Source organism: Crocodylus siamensis, chromosome 13 (assembly GCF_052110815.1).
Source record: "Crocodylus siamensis isolate JL-2025a chromosome 13, ASM5211081v1, whole genome shotgun sequence".
NCBI classification, from domain to species: domain Eukaryota; kingdom Metazoa; phylum Chordata; order Crocodylia; family Crocodylidae; genus Crocodylus; species Crocodylus siamensis.
This window is the reverse complement of record NC_143407.1, coordinates 8597789-8621498: the sequence shown is the minus strand read 5'-3', so window position 1 is coordinate 8621498 and position 23710 is coordinate 8597789. Positions and strand designations below refer to the sequence as shown.

General features: G+C 46.2%; 1 protein-coding gene across 7 annotated transcripts in view; it reads right to left on the bottom strand.

The window, feature by feature from the left end:
• Nucleotides 1–23710, bottom strand: part of ANKS1A (ankyrin repeat and sterile alpha motif domain containing 1A) — a 155025-nt gene that overhangs the window by 76105 nt on the left and 55210 nt on the right. For all 7 annotated transcript variants that reach the window (XR_016438972.1, XR_016438973.1, XM_090026110.1 and 4 more), the window contains 9 exons: nt 23620–23695; nt 23255–23356; nt 22285–22380; nt 21482–21690; nt 19538–19624; nt 13325–13442; nt 8927–8970; nt 7420–7552; nt 3940–4517 (listed from right to left, as the gene is read on the bottom strand). Coding sequence is in view for 5 of the 7 variants with exons in the window: in XM_090026110.1 (XP_089882236.1) it covers nt 3940–4517; nt 7420–7552; nt 8927–8970; nt 13325–13442; nt 19538–19624; nt 21482–21690; nt 22285–22380; nt 23255–23356; nt 23620–23695 (1443 nt within the window). In the remaining 2 variants the exon portion in view is untranslated. The remainder of the gene's footprint in view (nt 1–3939; nt 4518–7419; nt 7553–8926; nt 8971–13324; nt 13443–19537; nt 19625–21481; nt 21691–22284; nt 22381–23254; nt 23357–23619; nt 23696–23710) is intronic.

Here is a 23710-nt window from a genome sequence, read left to right as displayed (position 1 = left end):
CTGCTGCTACTGCGCGCTCATCTCACGGCTGCTAAATATTTATGAGCCAATTACAAAACACAAATTTATCACATTAACCCTCAGCCAAGTTTTGAAGGATTCAAATATGCATGCTGACTAGAGGCTCTACCTCATGCAGGTCCTCTGCCCACCCGTCCCCAGCTTCGTTCCCACTGAAGCAAAGGACCGAGCAGGAGTCGGTGCTCTCTCCCTTGGTGACGCATTGCTGTTTGCTTTGATAATTTCCATGCCTGGCTCGTAAGGCATTTATATCCAGCAATGACAGCCGAGGAGGGGAGAATGTGTGTTTTTGTGCTCATATGAAACAGCCTGTGGGTCCGGAGACAGAAGGGAAGCAGATAGCGAACAGACTCCTTTGCAGCACTGAGCACAAAGCAATATTGTCGTGTGCGGTTTGGGCCTGGCCTCTGCAGTAGGGGAGCTGTTCTCTGCTGCAAACAGGAACCAGTGAGATCTTAGCCCAGTCAATCGTTCCCCCCCCCACCCCTGCCCTCTTTCTGCCTATGTTGATTGGTTTTTTGGAGGTAGAAGCGGCACTGCCTGCTGGGGGAAACAGTTCACACACAGGGGCAAGGTTGTGGAGTCCATCCCTTCAGCAAGCTGGAGGATAAAACCACTTTTTCTTCAATTTATGGGACTTATTTGGCATCTTTAACTGATGGCCCAAGAGCATCACAAGCTTAGTTCTTCTCTGCCACCAGCAATCCTTTGTTATGCTGTCCCATGAATACCTTGGGGTCACTCCCAAGGATCCTTAGGTTCACAGGCAGACAACTGCTATTGATCAAGACATTAGCCTTCTGCCATTTGGTTTCAATTGTACTTGCAGTGCACAGCCCCTTGCAAGCAGGGATTTGCCCCCCTTCTACTACCAGCACGCACAAATACCACTGGCATGACACAAAACACCACACAATCTGCCAGGCGTAGATGGGAGAGGATCCCTTGCCACTGCTCTCTCGCCATAAAAACCAACGGTAAAACGGAAGCAAATCATGTTAATGGGGGCAGGCTCCGTCAGATTTTGCATTACCCAGAGTGTTCAGAGGCCGCAAGCAACAGCCTAGTTCAGTAGCAACTGCATTAATCCACGCAGGGACTAAGCCAACCTCTGAGCAAAGAATCAGACGTGGGTTTCTCTTACATCACGCAACTGCTGTTGTCGTCGGTGTGGCCAGCATCTTGGCCGTCCTTTAAATCACTGCAACATTAAAGCCACGGCAGTTGTGCTCTGCTGTTTAAGGCTGCTGAAAGTGAAAGGTCAGCCCTTTCTCACCAGCTGGAAGCCCTAAATAAATCCATTAAGTTCAGACTTTGCACTTAAAACCCCCGTTGGCAATTTTGATCTTAAGTGTAAGGCAGGCCAGTGAGCACACTGCCCAGAACAGTTTCATTCCTACCCTTTGTCTCATCACATAACTCTGCCCTGTGCCATCCCTGAATACATACTGCAAGGCGTGTTAAAGAGTGTTCCGGTTAGGGATGAAGCATGTAGGTTTCCTGCCACAGAAACCAAGATGGGACCCTTCTCAAGCCCAAATCCCACACCTGCTTCCCCTTCAGTGAAGTACTGGTTGGAGGACAATACCTTGCCCTTGCACAGTGCTGTTCACTAGGAAAAATTAAAGCACTTTAATTCCACCGTGGCCCCCACTTTACAGATTAGGGACTATGAAGCGAAGGGGAAGCAACTCCCCTGAGGTCACCCAGCAGGGGAGAAGTTCAGCTAAACACATAACCCAGGTCACACTGCCAGGCAGAGCATCCCCTTGAGTGGGCAAGCTAGGACTGGAACCGGAAAAGAAACGAAGGGTTTATCAGGCCATCTAGTCAGCACTGATCCACTGCATACAGCGGGCCAAGCATGCTTTCGCCTATCCCTGTAAGTCCCCACAGTGGCAGCAGGTCTGGCAGGGGCACAGGAAGAAAAATGAGCAAGGACAAAAAGAAGCCATGATGCCTGCCTGGGAATTAAAATGACCAGAAACGATGAAAGGATAAAATACCAGCACACTATAGATTAGGAGTCAAAAGTAACAGGGAACAGATGATCTGTGAGGTCCTGCAGGTGTTGCAATAGGATTAAGAGAACTGAATCCTTGCTCCTTGGCATTAATACCTGCCCCCACCCCTTCAAAAAAATAAAATAAAATAAAGATAGTTCTCCAATACTTTGCTCCTAAAGTAAACTTCAGATTAGAGCAACACGGCTTCAGAGGAGGGTACAAATCTTTCAGCCTCACTCCCCTTTGCCCTCGTCCTCACAGGTTTCCTCCTCACCCAAACTAACAAGCAGGGAACATGCAATGATACTGTAGTTTTTGCTATGAGCACTTCATCTCAGTCCCACCCAGTGTTAACGTAACCAGTGATGCACAGATCACACATTCGCCTGACTGCACAAAGCAGAGCAGCTCTAAATAGAAATTACATCCCTGCTACAGGTGCAGCCACTGCAGCACTGTAAACCCAGAAGGGGACTCTGCCATTACAGTTCAGGGCTGCAAGCAGCCAATCAGGCAGGGGATGGAATTTAAAATGAGATGTGAACACAGCACAAGAAAAGCGATCTCCAACCCAACCACCTTCCCCTGAAATCACTGACACCCCAATTCACTAACAGCAGAACCGAGCCAAGGGAAGGAAAAAAAAAAACCTCGTACATGGAGGATGGGAACAAATCTTGAGAGTGGACCAGGTGAGAGGTAAAAGTAAAAATAAAATTATTTACGTGGAAGATATTTCCTCAATCCTCACGGAGGATTTTTGCTCCAATATTTTCTGAGTATAGTGCTGTTCCTTGGGGTAAACACACCCCAGCTGCAAACCACATGCCTGATAAAGTGTATTTACATGCTACAAAGCCAGCTAAACCCCCATCAACACAGGCGGCCAAAAATACAGTCATGCACGAGGTAGGGTCGCTAACCCTTCACCCACTAATGTCCAGCAGGATACGGGATTCCCTTTTGCCATCAGTTCACAGGCCTGGCACGCATGCAGCCTTCAGGGATCGGATTCCCTGCAAGGTTTGGATTTCCTTTCAGTGCACAAAGAGCGGTTCATCCGGGCTTATCTTACGTAGCTCTGCGGCTGTGCTAGTGTACAGTCGCCTCCAAAGAATGCGCCAGTAATGTTGTAGTGCTGGATTTCAGAGGGACACTTAATCTCAGCCGAGTGGCTCACTACAGCCAACTTTCTGAGCATGAAATATTTAACTGACTGTCCTCTCTTTGGACACTACAGTTAAGTAACTTTTAACAAGCCTCTGACCCAGCCGCTTGTAAGGAGAAGCTGCATCAATTCAAGGCACAAAGCAGCCTTCCAAACCGTCTCGTCTCTACTCCACGAACCCACGATGCCTTTCTTACCCACCTGCCCTTCTGTGAAAGCAGAAGGCAACTGTGGCCTAGAAACAAAACCCTCCCTCCACTTCATGCTGGGACAGTCCGCAGGGACAGGGCTGGGGAGGGGAAGGCAACATGACGGCACTGATCCTTGAGGATCCTGAGCCTCCCCCTTTTTACAAACAAAGCCCTTTCCAAAAAAACAGGGAAACAGCTAAGCCAAGGAGAAAGCAAGCCTTGGATGCGAGCGGTGCCAAATGTTTAAGAGAACACCTCATTCCTCGCAGCTTCTGCCTCGACCCTGCTCCAATTACGCCTCTCTCCTGGCATTTAACTACTTTGAGATCGACTGTAATTCACCGTTTCTCCAGCAGAGATGCACACAGCGGGGTAAACTCATGAAGACCATGAGAATACTTAGTGCCCCCCAATTTACTAGCTCCCCTCCCCAAAACGCACGCCCCTTCCCGGCCCCCCGTCACCCCACCTCCCGAACAGACTTCGTCAGAGGCAGCTCACGTAGCACAGATTTGTTCCTGACGAGCGTTGTCTGAGTGAGGGTCAGCCTTACCTCATCCCACTCCGAAGCAAAGGACGGAGACTTCTCCAGCCTTTTCTTCCCCGTGCTACAGTTGGAGAGCGATTCACTCCGGCTCCCCATGGCATCGTCCTCTGTTGGAGAGCAGGTCAGAAGGTCAGAGTCTGATTTGGACAAGCTCCGGCTGAGTTTGAGCTCTGCTTTGGGCTTGCCTCCCGGGAGGGCTCGGCCCACAGCACCACCTCTGTCCCCCTCTTCCTCGGTGCCCCCAGGGGGCGGCAGCATGTGGGATGCGACTACAGTTTCAGGATCCGCCTGGTGGCTGTGCGCGTGTCGGACAGTTGCGTAGACCACTTTCTGGTTTTGGTCAGGAGAGCTGGTCCGTACTGGTCCAGAGGCAGGTAAATCCGCATCCTCCAGCTGCATAGCAGGTGAATGACCTGGGCCTTCCGTGCCTCCTTTACCCACAGAAGAAACTAGCTTGAAAGGGTCCTCGTTTATCTCACATACCGGGGACGAACCATGGAGTAGCCCTGAAAACTGCTCCGGGACCTGGATGTCTTGGCTGTTTGTAGAGTCTTGGCTCCGGCTGCCGCTGCTCCTCCTGTGGTCTTCAGGGGATGGAGGCAGAAAAATAAAGATTAAAAACAAGGAAGGAAAAGCAAAACTCCGGCTCTCCCCGCAAAGGGGGAGGGCAGAAGGGGGGGAAAGGGATGGGGAGATAAAGAGAGAACAGTTCAGTATTGTTCCAAGCGCTCAACTTGTACCCAAAGTCACAGCATTTATGAAATTCCAAACACTGGCCTGATTTATGCAATCTGGCAGCTCTCCTTGTTGTTTTATTCCTGTTAGCACGATCAGGCCTTGCTATATAAGGCTAAGAGAAGTGCTAACTATATCCTTCAGAAAGAGCGAGGCAGGAGAGGCAGAGGGAGACGCAAACACTCCTGGAACATTTGATACATTTCCATAAAGGCCAAAGTGTTATTTAGAGCAGAGCTCCCTACTCTTGGCACGAGCCACGGGGTGGGAAAACTTCTGGACTGCAATCAACCTGCGAGCTCCAAAATCCCTTCCCAAAAAAAGGCAGCTTTGCTCCTCAGTGGCTTCGGGGCTGTGCCTCTCTCCCTTCCTCAGCAGGGGGGGAAAAAAAACCAACCCGAAGGTTTTAACTGATAAAATCTTGCTGAACTGAAAAAAACCTCCCTCCCATTAACCAACCACTAAATGCAAAATGGTCTGATCTATTAATGTAGCGAGCTGCTTGCAGAACTGACTGCCCCAGAAATATGACACTATTACTCTGCTACTACTGTACTAACATCCTTAATATCAGATACCAGGGCCCTGGATAAATCATGAATAATTGACTGATCCCAACTGCCGACCGGCACATGCAAGCAGAGCTGTATTCATATTACATGTAAATTCCTTCCAGTTGTCAAAAGGAAGGACCTGAAGAAGCCTGCATAGAAACAACTTTCTGAATGACTGCCAGAGATGAATACTCCTGTCAATAACTGCTGGCATATGCACAAATTGTAAGAGTCTGAAATCGAGTGCTGGGGAAACGTGCTCTTCCTAAAACTGAAGACTTCAACTCCATAAAATACCAGGGAACAGCAGTGGGAAGTGCCATCATGACTTTTTTCGACTCTGAGATATCGGCAACATTTAAAGGAGAAAGGGTAGCACTGTTTTCAGGGTCCACTTGGCTGAAGCTGCAGCTCTCAGATATCAAAGCTAGTCTCCAGTCAATAAATAGGTCAAATGCCCTGGGGAGTCCTCAGACTTAAGAAACCAGTCTCCATCAGCAACCAAAGCAAGTCGATCCAATTTTGCAGAGGCCTCCTTTCCCGCAACAGGTTTCACCTGGTCATTTTCCAGCACTGTACATTTGTGCAATGTGTCTTAAAGCCGGGAGATGCATTCAGGTAGGAAATTACCTGGCGGAAGCCACTTTTCAATATTCGGGTCACAAGTAATGTTAGCTGGATGGGCTTAATATAGCTCTTTGCAGACATTTGTTTGCATCATAAAAATGGAAAAAAACAGCTTACACAATTGGCAGTCTGCTTGAGAACAGAAGAGCAGCAAAGGTCAGAACTGAGGTCAACTGGCAGGGCAGTCCACACAGGGAGCTTACTCTCTTCTGGCCTGTAGCTTACAAACATTTGAGATGCGAGATCCCCACAGGTAGAATTAAAGCAGACTAAAAATCCCACGATCTCCCCAAGCTGGCAAATATGAACCCTTATTTGAAATCATAAGAAGAAATAGGCAGTGGTACGTAACAAGAAGGCCCAGCACCCTTACCAACACCATCATGCAGGGTGCTGTGGATGGACAAAGAGGAGGACAGCTGTAGGACAAGCCGGACCACCAACATTAAAAACTGGACAGAATTACAACTGACCGACTGTACAAGGACTGCAAAAGACTGGAGGAAAGTATTGCTACAAAGGTGCCCCAACAATTGACGCAACCTCAGGACTGACCTGACTTGAAGAATCCCAAGGAAGCAAAGTAATCATCAGTTACTCATTAGGTGTAACATATTCAGCACGAAGTCTTTAAATGACATCGCTGCCAAGAGGGTGAAAGGGAAGAACGCCCTATACTGGTTTCGTACCCCGCTAAGGAAGTCTCGTCACAGCCAAGCTAGGGTTTTCCAGGGCCCGACCATTTGTTCAATATACTCCTCTACCATTTGGCAGCCCTACAAGTAAATCGGTCTGCCATGCAAGCCCAGAACACCCTCCACACAGATGCAAGCAAAGCTCAACTGTGTTTCAATCATGACAAACGATTATAGAAACTAGTGCTAACATGGGGGAAGTGACTGCACTGATTGGACAGCCGTATTCCTCTAAAGGGAAATCTGAATGCCTTGGAAAACATTAGTGGCTGCCTTAGTTTTGCTCCCTTTTTATTCCTAAGTGATCGTTTCCTCCACGCCCCAGTTTGACATTTAACGGCATTTCTCTCTGAAGGCAGACAGGCAGCCAGGAATAGTTTGTGCCACGTGCTGGGACACTTGGGCCTCGACAGAACTGCCCCAAACCCACAACGACTAACAAAGGGTCCCCTGTTCAGATGGAAAGCACAGCGGCCCATTCATTGCCTTGATCCAATAAAGAAAGCCTCAGAGACTAGGACAGAAATACCCCAGGGAATTTGCCAGGGAGGGTGGAGTAGGCAAAGTTGGGGGCGGGGGAAGACAGTAGCACGGAAAAATGCACATGCGGAGAGATGAAAGCCTTCAAGGACAAGTACCCAAAAACTTGCAAAGAAAAATTTTTCCAACTATTTAGCTGGTCTAATGAAAGATGCAGTGCATTTACCCAAAGAACCTTGTCTGCTTAAAAGGAGAAGTAACATTTCAAAGTGGATAACACACTTCTGTGCTAAAAACCTCAGATAAAGCCACACACACAGAAGGGCAAGAACAAGCCCACCTCTTTGCTATCACGTACACCAGGCTAAAACGCAAAACCAAACCAAGGATCTTACCTTTGGAGGTGTCGATCGAGTGAGCCTCGGGGTTGGGATACGACTCGGAATGGCTAGAAGAAAGATCAGCAGAGCCTCGGCGATTCAGCAACCACTGACCATCTTGGGCAGACAGGCCTTTTCGGGGCCTGACCTGTAAATACATCTCTGAGGTTTTAGGCCTCCTGGTCCACAACAGTAATAGTGTGCCGAGTGTGACTGGCATTCTGCTGGACATGCACAACAGCAGCAAATTAGAGGAGCTATGCACAATATGGGCAGAGAGTCTCCGAGGTCTGAGGGAACATTAGTGGCCCACCGAGTGCCTAACTTCCTCTGTGCCTTCAAAATTGCTCCCCTTAATTTACACCACTGATTCTCAACCTGGGTGCCTTGAAATGCTCTGGGGGGGGGGGGGGGGGGGCAGGGAATGCACAATGCTCACACTGTAAGGCATGTAAACACAATTGACAAGATACACCTAGAGATTTCAAACCGGAAGCCACAGTGTTAAAAATATTCCGATCCATTGCAGGCTGAGTTCTTTTCAACAAAAAAGGCTGTATTATTTTTTCCATGCTCACAAAATGAGTTAAAACTAGAAGCTGGCATTTTGAGGGGTGCCTCCCATTTAAGGTTGAGAATCGATGGTCTATACATCAGATTTAATTCAGACATTAATCCCGTGAAATAAAATTGCCTTCACAGGGATTTCCAATAGCAACTAATGTCTAAACCAAGACAATCCATTGCCTAAAAAAAGTACAAAGCATTTCAATAAGAAGTTCAAGAGCCCCTTTATGCAGAGGCCTTGTTTGTCTCCTTGGTTTTTCAGTGCCATGTATGTTAACAGCAATCAAATAAGTAACTGATATGATGCTGATTAAAGTTACCTGGTTCTGGGTATAAAATTTAACTGGATTTAAGTGACCCTTTGGCCAGCAGTCAAATCTCTCCATATGAAATACTTCTCCTAGCTAACGCTTTCCCTAGCTAAAACACTTCAAACATAAAACTGCTGCTGAGTTCCCTGCAGTCACTAGAGTCAGTCTAAGCGTCGCCCCCACCTGAAAACTGAAAAGGCTCACTACATCTCACCTGCACGAAAGCAATCAAATTGTTATTGCAGCTGCTGTGCGTGTCCAGGTTCTGCAGGCTAGAACCGACAAACTGCAAGAATTGCTTCTCATTTCACCCGGATCGTACACAGTACGCCTTGATGAAAGAAAGCTGCCTGCCTGAAATCCTGATTGCATTCCAGCCCCCCAAATTCTCCAGTGAAAAAACTAATGTCTACCTACAGTTAAGGCAATAGTCCTAGTTACTATGAAATACCAGTACTGTTCTGCACTTAAGCTTAAGCCAGCATGTACAGTACAGACACAGGCTCATGTCTCTCCCCCAAGGCTGAAGTATTAATTTTGCATCATCCAACAAGGAGAAAGCTTTAATAAAAGACAAGCATGGGATATTTCCTTAGCTTGCAACACATTTAAAACATATCAAAAGACATCCAAGACACTCCTACCTGAGGCTGGCTATTGCTGGCAGCACCTGAAGATGAAGACTCCCCTGGGAATTGAAGAAAGACAAAACCTGAGAATGAAACTCAGTGCACTGGGCTATCCTGAGCTTCCTAGAAGTAGGCACAGGGAGGAATCTGGCCAATAGAATTTACTTACAAGAGCCATCGCGGAGTTTGTATGGTCTGATGTGCAACACATTTTAGACCCTGTACAAATCCTTTATCTTATGGGACAGGAAGCTATTTTATATCAAGCCAAGCCACATCTAAAAACTGTCCAAAACACAAACAGTACTAAAGAGTTAGCTTTGTTAAAAACAAATGAACTGCTTTGGTCTGTTCACGAAAGGAAACCCAAACCAAAGAGATAAGCCATGGGCAGTCATGACTAGGCAAGAGATGGAGAGGAGGCCGCAGTTACAAAAAAGGGAAAACACTATTGAAAACAGCAGCTAGAATATCATGCCTTAAAGCTTCCCTGCAGGACTTCACTGACCTGGCTCTTGCCTCCACCCCCACCCCTCTCCTGATATTATAACCTTCCTCCCCTCTACTCAAAGGTTATTTGCTGCTCCAGAACTCACCAAGGGATATTCAACACTCAGGAATCAACGATGCTAAAATGCTTAAGAACAATGCAAAGCCAGTCCTAGGCTAGGCTGAACAAGTTGTAACACTAGTAGCTTGGCCACACTCCCATCTCCTGCACTACTGCAGTGCTTAAACAACTGAGCCCTTAACTTCCAAGTTAAGCGTGGGAAACAAAAAGCCATTGTTAACAGCAGAAGGGAAGCAATTCTTCTCTTACGCTTCCTCCTCCCCACCAATACACTGCAAAACGGAACAGGAGCCGATGAGACCACCCCCCTTTGGGCATCATTGCTGCCTTTTGAATTCCTGAGCTAATATTTGCATAAGAGTAATGCAGTAGTTTGAGCCCTTTTCCTTTCACAGCAGCCCCCGGCCCATCACATGACCAGAGTCACCTCCCACTGGGCTAAGTCTAACACTATTCCAATTTAAAAAGGAAAGGAACAGACTTTTAGGATCGAACAATTACATCTTGGATTTCCCTACCTCCAACTAGGGAGTCTCTTGGTTCAGTAGGAACAGTGACACTTCCCCGAGGCTGTGAATCCTGCCTTCGGCCTATCTTTCAAAAGGACAAATGTTGATAAACTAAATGGAAAGTCAAATGGACTGGAGGGCTCAAGAGACTTTAATGGGGGATATAGGTTGTAGCCGTGTTGGTCTAAGGCCATTCATTCCATCCAGGAAGAGCACACACCAACTGCAGATGCTTCCTCAACCTGATGAAGGGTATTTCTACCCTAAAGCTTGCAAAGGAGAATTTTTCCAACTACTGAGTTGGTCTAATAAAAAAAATATCCGATTTACCCAAAGAACCTTTAATGAAGAGGAGAGCTGAAACGTCTTCAAGTGCAAGGCAGTTAAACTATCAGGAGTCAGTATCTTAAGTAAGGGGCTCCAGAGCTGACTGAATAAGATGGCCAAGTCAGGAGGGATACTGGGAATAACCAGAGAGATTACAAATATTGGGAAATAATGTCTAACAACAAAGCAAGCAGGGTCTTGGAGGTCAAGAAGGGCAGAGATAGGTACAAAATGAAAGTTAGCATAAGCTTCTGTGAAGTCAAGCTCACTTTATCAGACGCGCTCAATAGGTAATAGTATCTAGTTAGTCTATAAGCTACATATCTACCCTGCCTTCTACTTGACTTCAGGCTAACTGCCTCTAAAATGAGCATTGTTAGAGGGCAAGCTCAGATGGAGCTTGTAAAGAACATTAAAGCAAATAGCGCAGAAGGTCCCTCAGCATACAAGGTTAACAACATTTTAGGGCAATTCTATAGGAAAGAACTGAAAACTTGGTAGTACATGGGAAACCCTATGAAATGCTGCGTGGGTTTACCTAAGGTTGACTGTGCCAAAGTAACCAGATAGCTTTCTTCGAAAAGATAAGCACTTTCTTAAACAAAGGAAATGCAAAAGTTCTTTCATCTGCACTTCAGTTAAGCCTTAGATTTGATGTCACATGGAGACTAGAGATAAGTACAAGAATTTAAGGTGGTTAGGAACTGGCTAGAGGGAAGACAACAATGGTAATATTAAACAGGAGAGGTACCAGACTGGAGGGAGGGAACAAGAACCTGTTCTGGGACTTGACTTATTAAATATTTTCATCTGTGATCTCGGCACAAAGCGGGATGCGCTGGTGAAATGACCTGATGAAGAAGTTGGGAGATGGCAGTGCTAAGAAGAATCGGGGTACTGAACAAAGAAAACTGGATGACAGACTGGAGTAATAAATACAGAAGGAAAAAAATCAGTAGTATGAAATGGTCCTACACTGGGGACTAAAAACAAGCCTTCAGCTACCAACTAGGGGCTCATCACTTGGAAGTGACCGAGGAAATACAAACCTAGGATGCCTCTGGCAAGGCACCATATTTCCAGCAGAGAGGGGGAAGTATTGGCACCCTTGTAAGACAATGGTGAAACTCATGAAGAACACTGGACACAATTCTGGTTGCCCACATTAAAAATAATTAACTTCAAACTGGAACAGGTGCAGGAAAGGGTTACTAGGGTAAGCAGGGCGATTAGGGGCCTATATGAGAGAAGCCTAAAAAAGGTTGTTTAAGCTAACAAAAATGCAGGCTGAGAGGGAATGTGATTGCTGCATATAAAAGTGTCACAAGGTAAACACCAGATGAGCAGAAGAGCCAAAGAACAGTGCTGGTACATGAATAAGAAATAAACCGGCTAAGAAGAAGTCTAGGCTGAAAACTGGAGAAACAGTGAGGTTCTGAATGGCTTTCCAATCAATGCAGAGGAGGCAAAACACTAATTTCACTTAAGAGAGTTGTAGTAAGGATCTAAGTAGGTGGTGTGGTGCTTCTGATAACAGGGGACTGGATATTGGTGACTGAGAAGATCGCAAGTAACTTCCATCAACAATTCATCCATTAAAGGGTCTGGGCCCACAGCCTCTGCAGTACTTGTGTCCTGTGCCAGAGTGAGAGTCCAATTAGGAGCTCAGGCATGCCTTTGACTGCACTGTGTTTCATGTGCTGTGTAATCAGTCATATACTATCGGTATATTAAACTGGCAAAGAGAAAGAGCAGGCAGAAGGGGCAGCGCTGTCAGCAGCAGCTTACACTGAAGTCTGGCAACGATGGTGCTATGCAATACAGACTTTCCAAGCCAACACTGCTAAACTTTCCAACTGCTTCAACCCCAGAACCCTTTTGAGTTGGGACTGCACAGCACCAACCTGAAAGGCACTGTACTTTTGTTTTGGGCAATGAACAAGCTTTGCCAACGGCTGGTGGGAAACTGATGACCTCTTGGGCCGCCGCTGTACATGTAGGGATTATGGGCTGGACTGAAGAAATGAAAGCCAGCATCTTATAAACACACTAGTACAAAAAACAACCCTGCAGATTTTGCAGGGCAGGCAGTCAGTCTTGGATCATAGTGACCCCAGGCTCATTCTCAGGATGTGACCTTTATTTGTAGCACTGGTGTGTGAAGATCTCAACTAAATCCCCAGAACTCTAGCTTGTGTGTTTACATATAACCCATCTGAAAGGACTTTCCCTGAAGGAAAATCAAATGCAACAACAGCCAGCTGCCAAACGTGAAGCAGTACACAACGCACACTGGCTCCTGGATCCCACCTGGAGTCAGAGAAGGAAGGTCCCTCTGGGAGAAGAGAACAGAGTTCAGTTTATCTGGTGGCATGGCTAGATTTTCAGCCAAAGCCTACAGGGGGCTTATCTCGTACGTGTTTGTTTGCTTCTTTTGTTCATTTACTTTTCTAATTGGCTTTGACACCCAGCAGTGTGCTTGTTGATTCAGGATTGTGATGCCAGGGCCAGACCCTCAGCTGATGTGAACTGCCATCTCTGGATTAACTTCAAAGCATACTCCACTGACCGACATCTGCTGAGGATGCAGCCCCTTTGTATTTACATACTTGTATCTGTTTGCCTCACTTAACCAGATTTTTTCCCTAGTGGCATTAGGCCGGATAGATGTGCGCTTTTATCTGCGTTTGTTTCATTTGCCTTGGGCCTGAGGTTCACTGTTTGATTTATACATTAAACATGTCAGCTCCCTAGCATCTCACTTGGCTGACAGGGAAAGAAACCTTCTCTCCTCAACATGCATCTTGGGCAAAAATACTTTAAACCCTCTTTACCTAAAGAAAAAGGAGAGTGCCAGGACCAGGCAAGGGGCACACATGCATGCAAGCGAACCACTGCAGTGCAGAACTCAGCCACCCACTATGGAAACACAGGTAGGATCATTCATATTGCATGCGCCAACCCAGGCAGTCAGGGAATTGCACTCTTTCTAGGCAGGGCTCTTACCTTTTGCTTTTCTGTCTCCTGCAACCGTCTTTTTAGTTTCGGCTGTAAGCAACAGCTCATAAGGATGCTCCTCTTCCTCAGCAGCACTCCCCCTGCTCTTCTTCTGTGTGACAGTGGCCTACAAGACACAGCATATTGGAGTCGCCTGTCAGGAAACCCATTTTATTTACCCCCCGTGATAAATAATGCACAGGGCGCTCTTCGCTTCATGGCTCAGACCACACACCTGGTACAGACTTCACATCCTTCGCTATAGGACTATAATCTGGAACCTGAAATTACCGTTAGAAAAATTAAAAGTCCTATTTTTTAACACTTAAAATTGAAGAACGCTCCCCAGCACTGACTGAACTGATACACAGTGATGACTTCATGAATTTGCAGACAGGCTGAAAAGAGAGCAGAGATCTGTGTCCCTATTTATCTCAACAGAATGTTAACTCAGACCACTGGATGCAAATTTGCAGAGCCATGTTAACTGTTTAGTTGCTGATGGTACCTAAAAGCCTAGTTGCCTCTGTCAAAGCCTTCCATGCGCACCAAAACCACAAATGGCATTTTTGATGCCAAGTCACATAGCACACTTAAAACTGAGCAGACCTAGGGTAATGCAATATAAAAACTGAATTTGACAGAGTAAGACAGTGATTGAATCATCATATTCAAGTCAAGAAAAACATCATGTTTTTAATGCATCTTTACCAGCTGCTGATTCTCTAGTCAAATGCAAAACACAGGAGTCCTGCTGTAGAACTGAAGTCAAACTTGGCCTAGATTACACGTGTTGTCCCTCAGATGTCTGCCAGCACTGTTCGCAGGTGATGCGTACACCCAGCTTCCCAGACCTCCAAAACGTACAATCCTTGATTTGCTCCAACTTCCCAGCTAATAGGATGACTACATACGCTACATTTCGAGTCTGCTTATAGCCCTTCCCTGCTTGGTCAAGTGCGCGTCGACTCCACCTGTAGATCAGGTCCCAGAAACCTTTTTGTAACTGCACTGCTGCAGTGGTGACAGAGCCCACCTCAACTACTGTAATTTCTGTCAGAGTGACCAAACCAAAACCCAAGGTCAGGAAGCCAAACCACTCAACCTGCTGGCAGGGTAGGAAAAAAAAAACAGTCTACTCAACAAGGTCATGCCCTCCAAAGGATGCAAAAGACCTTGCTGTCCAGGGCCAGTCTACTGGGATGCTGGAGACTACCAAAATTCATCCCCAGATGAATGTCAATCATTTGATGCAACAAATTTGAACATCTTTCCCTTTTCTAGATACGGACGGTCTACCCATCTACGTGGCAACTAGGCGGCGCTCTAAATCAGCCTGTAGCACCATGGCAAAGACAGAAAGAAGCTGCAGGCCTCAGCCACGTGATACACCCATATATTGCTTTTGCCTAAACCCGGTCTGCTTTTAAATCTGTGTCCCAGTGGGAAGCAGCAGCCTGCCCAGCACAGTTTATTCTATCTGTATTTTGAGCAAAAAGTGAAACCTCATGAGCAGTAAGTTCCTTCTCAGGTGGAACTGTTCTGAACAGGAGCAAATTAAGAAACTTCTGACCAAACGGTGCTGTAGGAACATGAAAAACCATAACCAGTTGGTAATGGGCTTTAGCCAGAGCTCCTGGAAATACTAGACAGCAGCAGGCTTGTTGCAACAGTTATAACCAGGATCAAGCCAGGCATAAATATACTTTTAATACTCCCACAGCCGACTCTTCTTATGAAGCTCTACTTCAAACGTCATGAATGCATTCAGCACAAATCCTACAGCTCCTAGAATCTGCTGCTGTGTAGAAGAACTTTGTACGTCCTCTGGTTTTAGTAGGTGGAGAGTTGTATGACTATTTCAGCTTGTGCGAGTTTGGGTACACGCCATTTTCCTCACTGCACAGACACCAACCCTCTACTGCAGCTTTGTGTTCCAGTGAACTCAAAACCACAAAGTGAAACTCTGAAGTCCAAGACTCAGAAGTCTGCTTGCCTTGGTGGTGAACCCTACCCAACCCAATTGCAGGAGAAAGCCAAAATAAAGCTTTCCCTGATTTGACCTTTACTTATTTACATGCTCTGGTCTGCAGTCAAACACCCTTACTCCGACAGAGTTGTCAATGAAGAATGTGAGACAGTCTGTAACAGGTGCCTTCTAATTTTCACAGGTAAAACTTCAGGTCCATCCTCAAACATTGCACAGTGTGCTAGCATGTTTTGTTAACTGCTACTCTGACTCCAAGAGGTGACAGTGGCTTTTGCTGCTGCTGCTGAATGGCAGGTATGCCAGGTGGCATCCTCCTTTTGGAAAGAAAGGCAGGTCCCTCCTTCCACATCTGCTAAAAGAGTTGAGACCCTGGTCATTTTGGAGCATCAGACAAGGAATACTGCTTTTTATTTACAGCCAATATACCCACCTTACTGTTACTTTCCATCTTCTGTTACAGGTTTTGGAAAAAAAGGCAATTTTATTTTTCTGTATTTTGTTCTGGTCATGTGGGCTTGGAGAAAAGGTAGGGAGAAAAGAATGTAAGACCTCTTCTTACATTCTTCTTTTCCCCCCCACCTTTCCTCCCCTCCCCTACTTTTCTGCCCTTTTTCTTTCTGATGCCCTACCATTTCCTTTTTGACTGATAGCCTCTTTTCTGGCTTGTATTATTACCACTGTAGTGTTTCCCTTTGGCCTTCTTTGTCCCCTGCTTTCTTCCCTCTCCCTTCACCTTTTGTCTTTCTAATCTCTGCCTATTTACATTCTCACTGACCTCCTGCCACACTTTTAGCTTCCCTCATTCCTTGGAGTCTCACACCAGCAGAGACTTTCTATGCCTAAAGAAGGATGACTGCGCCCAAAAGCTTGCTAAGAACTTTTTTCCAACTACTCAGTTGGTCTAATAACAGAGATCTCTTCTACTTAACAACACTAAGCATTAAGACTTACCTGCTTTGAGATGGGTAACATGCCTATACCCAAACCACTGAAATGGACTGATTTCATATAAGATGACATAAAAAAAAAGTCAAGCTCTAATTCTGATAGCCAAGCTGATAATCAAGCTGAGAGCCTAAAGACCTTCTATCCTCAACAACTTACACAGAGCACTGGGCATTTAAGATGCACATAACTGAGAGAAGCAAGCACCTATGCCTCATGTTATTTAAGTCCATACCAGAGACAGGCAGGAGGAAACTGGCTTTAAGACCTCATCCACTGCTTACTCCAGTTCCCAAGCAGACCTTATCCTCTGGGTGCTGACAGTCACCCAGTCTAACACACTAGCCCCATCAGCACTGAACATTCCCTGTGCCCTAAAGCAGTGGTCTCCAAACTTTTTTGATCGCACACCCCTATCAGTAAAAAATTTTTGAGCATGCACCTCCAATATATGTATATTCACGCACCCCATCAGTAAAAACATTTTGAGCATGCACCCCAATATATGTATATTTTTATAAATATAAATAGAGGTTAAAATATTTTCTTCCGGCACCCCAATGGATCGTCTTGAGCGCTGCACTTTGGAGACCACGGCTCTAAAGGATTCATTAGCAGTAACGCACTTCCTAAATGGACAGCGCTATCTCCGAGATGTATTATGCTGATTCTTTTAAAAGCAGGCAGCTCTAATTTTGTGTCTTTTCTCCATGAAAAGAAAGCTACAGCCAGTAACCAATGATACAATCCCTTTCAGACAAGCTTGTCTAAAGTGACAATGAGAGTAGTAAATAGAAAATTAACTGAGGTTTTGTTTGAGGTTCTAGTCCCTTATTAGACTATGGAAACAGAAAGGCTCTATTGACAGTGAAAAAGCTCACTTGTGACCTACAAGCAATCAAGTCTTTTGCAGGTTAGTGCAAACATCCTCCAAGGATAGAAGTCAGAAATTCCCGGTTCCTGCACATCTGCTTATATTGACGGTCCTATTTTGGCAGCAGAATAAAAGACTATTTTAAAATTAGAAACTCAGCAGTTACAGAATGCGGCAAAAAACTTTAAAATATCTTTTCTTCTGCAGTTTCCTGGTCTCTGCTGTCTTTGGGGAGGTGGGCAAGGATTCCATCTCAGGGACATTTGCAGTCTCTCTCTCTCGCACAGCACCAGCAGCTGCGTCTGAATCTGACTGACCTGGTCTAAAACAAAACCATTGATTATGCTCCTTCTAACTGCAGATGTAGAAGTTACATGTCAGGTTAGACTTCATTTGGGCCTTCTGAATATCTACAACTGTCACATACAAATCACTCAAGAGATAATTTTCAATTGCTTTTTTTTTGTAATTATTATTAAATATTAGAGGTTCACCAATACATAGGTCCCCTATCAAATTGGCACCGATATAAGAAATATGGACAGTATTGGCAAGGAGCTTTTTTTGGCCAACGTGGCCGATAAACGCCCTATGCATGCATGCAGCCGCAGCACAGCACGCAGGCAGTCAGGAGCGCAGCCCAACAGCATGGACAGCAGCATGTGGCTGGTAAGTCTGTTGTGGGAGAAGTGGTGGGGGCAGACCAAGGTCCCAGTGGTGAGGGATGCTGTGGCTGAGCCAGGGGTAGAAGATGCTCTTCCAGGTCGGGGCATGGGATGGAGCCACAAGTGGCTTCTCCAGAGGGTGTGGGGTGTGAAAGGTGGTTCCTGCCACCAGATGCACCCCCAGGAGGGCATAGGGGTGCGTGTCCCCTGGATCCGTGTGCAGGGCATGGCGGGCTGCTGCTGTGGACTGGGGCCAGGGCTGGGCTGCGCTTGGGGCAGAGGTGGCGGTGCTGGGAGGAGAAGCTATGGCAAATTTTGGGGTGGCTACAGCCCCCCCACCCCTGTAGCCCCCATCCCAGCATCACCACCTCCTGCCCCAAGCACAGCCCAGGGCTCAGCCCTACCACCAGGAAAAGCCCGGTGCAGCCCTAGCCCCAGCCCACAGCAGCAGCCCGCCCTGCCCCACACACAGATGCAGGGGGCACGTGCCCCTATGCCCTCTTGGGATGTGTGCAGTTGCGGGAGCCGCCCCCCCTCCCCACACCCCCTGGAGGAGCTGTGACCCAGCCCTACTCCCTCCCTCACTACTGGGGCCTCAATCTGCCCCTCCCTATGACCCTTCCCTCCCCCCACACCAGACTTACCACCCCAGCGCTGGTCACCAAGCTGCCAGGCTGCGTATCGGGAATTGGATCGGTATTGGCCGATACGGCTCCTTAAAAATCAGCCGTTGGTATCGGCCCAAAGTCTCTATGAGCATGCCCTTATTAAGTATATTTGTTTTTAACCAATCTGTGAGCACTCTCCAATGGGGATGAGTTAAATGCCAAGTGTCATTGTCAGCCATCACTGGGTTCCATGTCAACAGGAATATTGCATTCTTTGCTCTCACCTCCAAAACAGGGTCCTGCTCAAATTCATCCCTCCCTCCGCTCCAAAAATTAGTCTTTAGACAGAGACCAATCACGGAAAAATTTCAGCCCGAAAAAGGTACTTTCTGAGGGAGCAGGATATATGGAGAGCCAGAAACAACCTGAAACACAAACTGTTTAATCATCCTATCTAGAGTAGTCAATACCAGGCAGCTGCAACACAGACAGTGCGTGTAACTGATATCAACGCAATTGGTTGCAAATCAAGATATCCCCAAAGGAGTCACTCTGCGCACACATCTATTTGCCAGCAAGATTTCCCCTAACAGATCATATTTCCTCATAACCTTGAATGGAGGGAACAACAGCAGGTGTTTTGTAATTAAATATGAGCAAGATACGCGGGAGGAGCTTTAAATGATACACCACCCCACTTGCTACCATGCTTATCTTTACAAACAGAGTTTCCACTTTCTAGCTATGCTGCGACTCTTCATACTGGTTCCCAGCCCCTAGCACATGCCAGTCCACATGCTCAGCTGAAATTAATTCACCAAAAACTTCTGACTCTCACTAGCCCCAGCATCCTTTCATGTGTCAGCCTTAAGTGAAACGGCATTTGAAGGGATCATTACAGCAGATAACCGCAAAACCATTACCACGATTCACAGTTTCTTCCTATGAGGATTCCCAGCCTAGGACAGGTCAAAGTTGAGGTACAAGATATTCTCATGTTAAAATACTAGTAGCAATGTAACACTCAAGAAACTCATCAACATCAGACTGAGCTCCTCCAGAACCACTGGAAGCCCGTCTTTAAACCATGCATGTCCCCACCTCCATAAAAAGCTCCAGGAGCAAGGCCTGCCTACCTACCTCACAGGAAGCGCTGTGACCCAGCTTCTCCACATGCTCCTCCTCTTCATCCGGGGGTGGCTTGGCAGGAGGGGGCGGACGCTCTCTCTGTGGTTTAGAAGGATACCGTCAATGGCTTTGTTTGAGACCGATTCCTTTTGGCTCCCTCTCAGGGTGTGCGCCATATACGTATTTGAGCTATTTCAAGAACAGTCGCAGTCTAGCCATGCTGCCTAGACTGCTACTGGTACCTGGGCCCAGATACGCATACATTGTGCAAGAACAGGAACGTGAACTCTAAACAAGTTCCTTAGCAGAATAATATAGTCTAGGGGAAGCACCTTGCTAATGTAGATCGACTGCTTCCAGTATCAGGGCTAGCCTGGGTCTGTCTACAAAGCACTGCAATGTTCAGTGTGGACATACCTTAAGGGTGAGTTCACCGTGATGTTACAAGCTGGGAGAGAAGGGAGAGCATGTTGAAAGAGTTGACCCAGATCACTCTGTTAAGTTAGCAGGAGGGAATACATTCCAGGAGCTCTGTGTTCAAGAGATATTTTAGGGAGACTTTGCTGCACTGCATTTCTTGGGACAGCCAAAGTGATAACTTTCAGTTCTGAAACCCAACCTTATACTAGGGTAACCTGCACCAGATCCCAGCTGGTCTAGCCAACCTCCTTGTGCTCACCGCAGCAGCACCACCTAATGGCAAGTGCAGCTGCTACGTTGCTCAAGCATTTGCTCCAAATGCCAAACTGACTTTGGGGGAAAATCACTCATGTTTCTGGAGCAGTTGCTCTTTCCTTCCCTGCTTCCCATCACAGCTCACTCAGTACCTCTGACCTCTTATTGTGGGCTCAACAGGATATGGCTTCTCTCAAAGCACTATATATAGACCTAATCCACCTCTAGGTTTGGTTCTTGGTAGGGTTTTGCTTTCAGTATTGCATACTTTGCAATAAACATCAACCTGGCTGAAATTTTCCTGAACAGTTTTAGGTTCTTTGTCTCATCTGTGCTGGAGTGGTTGATACACTACAGGAAAGAGGTGAGAGCAGTTCTCTTTTGTGGAAGGAGAGAAGGCTTTCAGAATACTCTAGCAAGTGAGGCAGGCATTACTGCTTTTCCTTTTGTCTGCTTCAAAACAACCCAACAAAATACAGTCTATGAAAAATTCAGCCCAAAAGCACACCGGGGCTGAGAAAGCATGCTGAGAGCCTAGCATCCCATCTGCCCCTCAGCAAAGTGTTGCCACAAGTTAAAGACCTAGCAGATGCTACTGACAGAAGGTTAGTGGGGACGATTTCTTTTGGAGGCTGTTCCAGCAATCACGCCATTATCTTCCAAGGCCTTAAGCGCCCCCTGCAGGATTTTGCCTGCAAATGACAGGCAGAAAATTGCTGCCAACTCTCATCACAACAGCTGAAGCACTTGGGCGGATCAGCTTCATGCGTGTTACCACTGGATGTTTTGAGATTAACGCATTAGAGACTTCTTTTGGGGAAGGTAGCAAGTGAAAAGGAAGGGAAAAAATGCCACACAGAAGAATGTGACTACACTTCCAGTTTCCTTAAAGCCAAGTTGTTAACCCTTATACAAGAGTAGGCCTGACAAAATAATGTGGACAGAGGTGCCAAGTAACACACCGGATGGAGAACTGAACCAAACGGTGAAACAAAGAGCAATGGTTACATGTAGAGAATGCTGCAGGGGCAGCATGCACAGCTCAGCAGGAGAAGGGAAGGCTCAACTGCCCTAATAAACCTAGTGGCAGATCTAAAAAACTTATGGCAATTGTACAGCTTGGTGGTCAATAGTCTGTAGCAAGACCACGAGAGAGCAAGGGAGTAGACTTAACCCCCTAGGGAGTACTCTTTCCTGCCATGGCAGGGGGTTGGACTTGATGATCTGCTCAGGTCCCTTCCGACCCTACAAACCATGAAACTATGAAACATAAGTACATACATGGCTACATAAAGGCCTGATTCCTGATGCTTTAAGACCAGTTGCCTCCACTTCCTTATTCACAGAGTCTCTGTCCGAAGACCTCCCGCTGGCGAGGCTGTCCAGCGAGTGGCAAGATGTTGCATTGTATAAAGCTTCATAAGGACACTCCTCTTCTGGGTTCACATCAAAATCTATGATCAGTTCTGTCACTGCTTTTTCCACATCACCTGGAGAGTAGAAAGAGAAAAACCATGTCATGCCTATGAAGAGTTGCAAAATCCAAGCAGGCAGCTGTAGGGGCCGGATAACAAATCAGGACTAGAACCAGATGACTGAAAGGGCCCTAGAATGAGAAGAGATTCTGGACTATGGGCATTTTTGCCTAGATTTCACAAAGCACATCCATGTAAAGAGTGTTTTAACTCAAGAGGCTGCTCCCTGAGACAGAAAAGCTGCTTTTGCCTTTGTTTCATTTTGAAACCTTAATGGCCCTCATTACTTTACATGCTACCATTTGGGTAAGCAGCACAGAAACTGACATCCCAACTGGCAAAATTTTAATGCCAATACGCCAGTCCCCTCCAGATTTAGAGGCCCAACCCCCCTGACCATTTAGAGATAAAAGACATATTACCAAATTCAAGATTTAAAGAGCCAGAGGGTGAGAATCACTGTTTTCTGACTGGACCCAACAAACAAAATAGAGTTGGGTTTTGGATTTACTACAACAACTGACCCCTGCCTTCTCTGTTCTCAGAACACTACGATTACCAGTAAGCGCAACACCTAATTGGAACTCAAGTCCTTCAAGAGCAGCACACCTTGTGGCATCCGGGATGCGGGTTCGGAGGCAGTAATTACAGGTGCTTGGGGAATCTTTTCCGCAGCTTTTGCACTCTTCTTTCCAGTTGTGTAATCTATGCAAGAAGGTGGGGAAGAAGCAACATTCAGGCAGCGAGCATCTAACACACAGATAAAGTGCCATACAGTTAATACAGGTAGTCCCGCCAGTCCTCTTCCCTCGTTTGGCACCACACATGCTGTGTGCGTGCTACCTTCTCCCTTTGAGGTCTGGAACTTAAGTGTCTATTCTGAAAGCTGCTCCGCTGCTTATTATGCCTCAAAAAGTCAAAATGCACTAATACAGATACCATCTCAGATCTCAAAAAAGCCACAGGCTTCTCTTTCAACCACTCTGAACTTGTTATAGCACATTTTGGTTAACAAGCCAGTGTCATATTGTAGACTAGCACAAGAGTCAAGGCACCTGAATTCTAATTATGAATCTGCAATCCTGGGCAGATGAACCGGACCAGAAATATCAAGCTCAAATGCACAAATTCAGACGCTTGCACAGAGGTCTCAATTATGTTACTTAAGGTGGTAAAACTTCAGGCATTCACATATGGAAACTTTCAGTTAAACAGTCTGTTCTTCCATCATTAAAATGGGGAAGATGCTTTCCAACCCCAGAAGCGGTAGGATATTTAATGAATATTTGCAAGGTGCTCTGAACATCTCTCTCTCTCTCTCTCTCTCTCTCTCTAAATAAACCCTAAGGATTAATAAGCAACAGATGCAAGCAGGAAATGAGGAAGTTCATATCCAACTGAAAGGAAACGAAGAAGCTACCTAAGTGGACGTTCAGCTAATATGACAAAGTTATCTGCCCAACTCCTGTAGAAATAGCCATATGGCTAAAATCATAATGTAGCAACCACACAGATTTATGCAAGAGATGCCTGATCAGAACAGCTACCTCCTGTCCATAAACAAAGACACAGAATTTACCTTCAATCAGAGCAGCTATTTGTTGGCTTTTCTGAGATGGTAGCTCCTTCACAATATCCAGAGCTGTCAGGCTTCTGTTATCCTTTATATTCACATCAATACCTACAGCAAGAGACATCCAGATAAGCAGAGTGAGATAGCATTTTCAGAATGCCTGAAAAGCCAGCTTCTTTTAATGGAGACATTGTTTAGGTCCCTCTTCTGGTCATCTCAAAGGCTGAGTTAAAGAAAGGGATTTAAACCCAACTACCCTGGGCAATACCTCTTCCATGGGTCATTGAGAAGAGTGATAATTAGGTAAATAGCTGATAAAACATTGCCACAATAAGGACAGCTCTTTAAAGGTGCTGGTGAAGCGCTCTCACCTGTGGCCAGCAGGATTTGTACCACGTCTGTCTTGCCAAACAAAGCAGCCTCATGCAGAGCACTCCCTTTCTCAGTCTGCAAACGAAATGA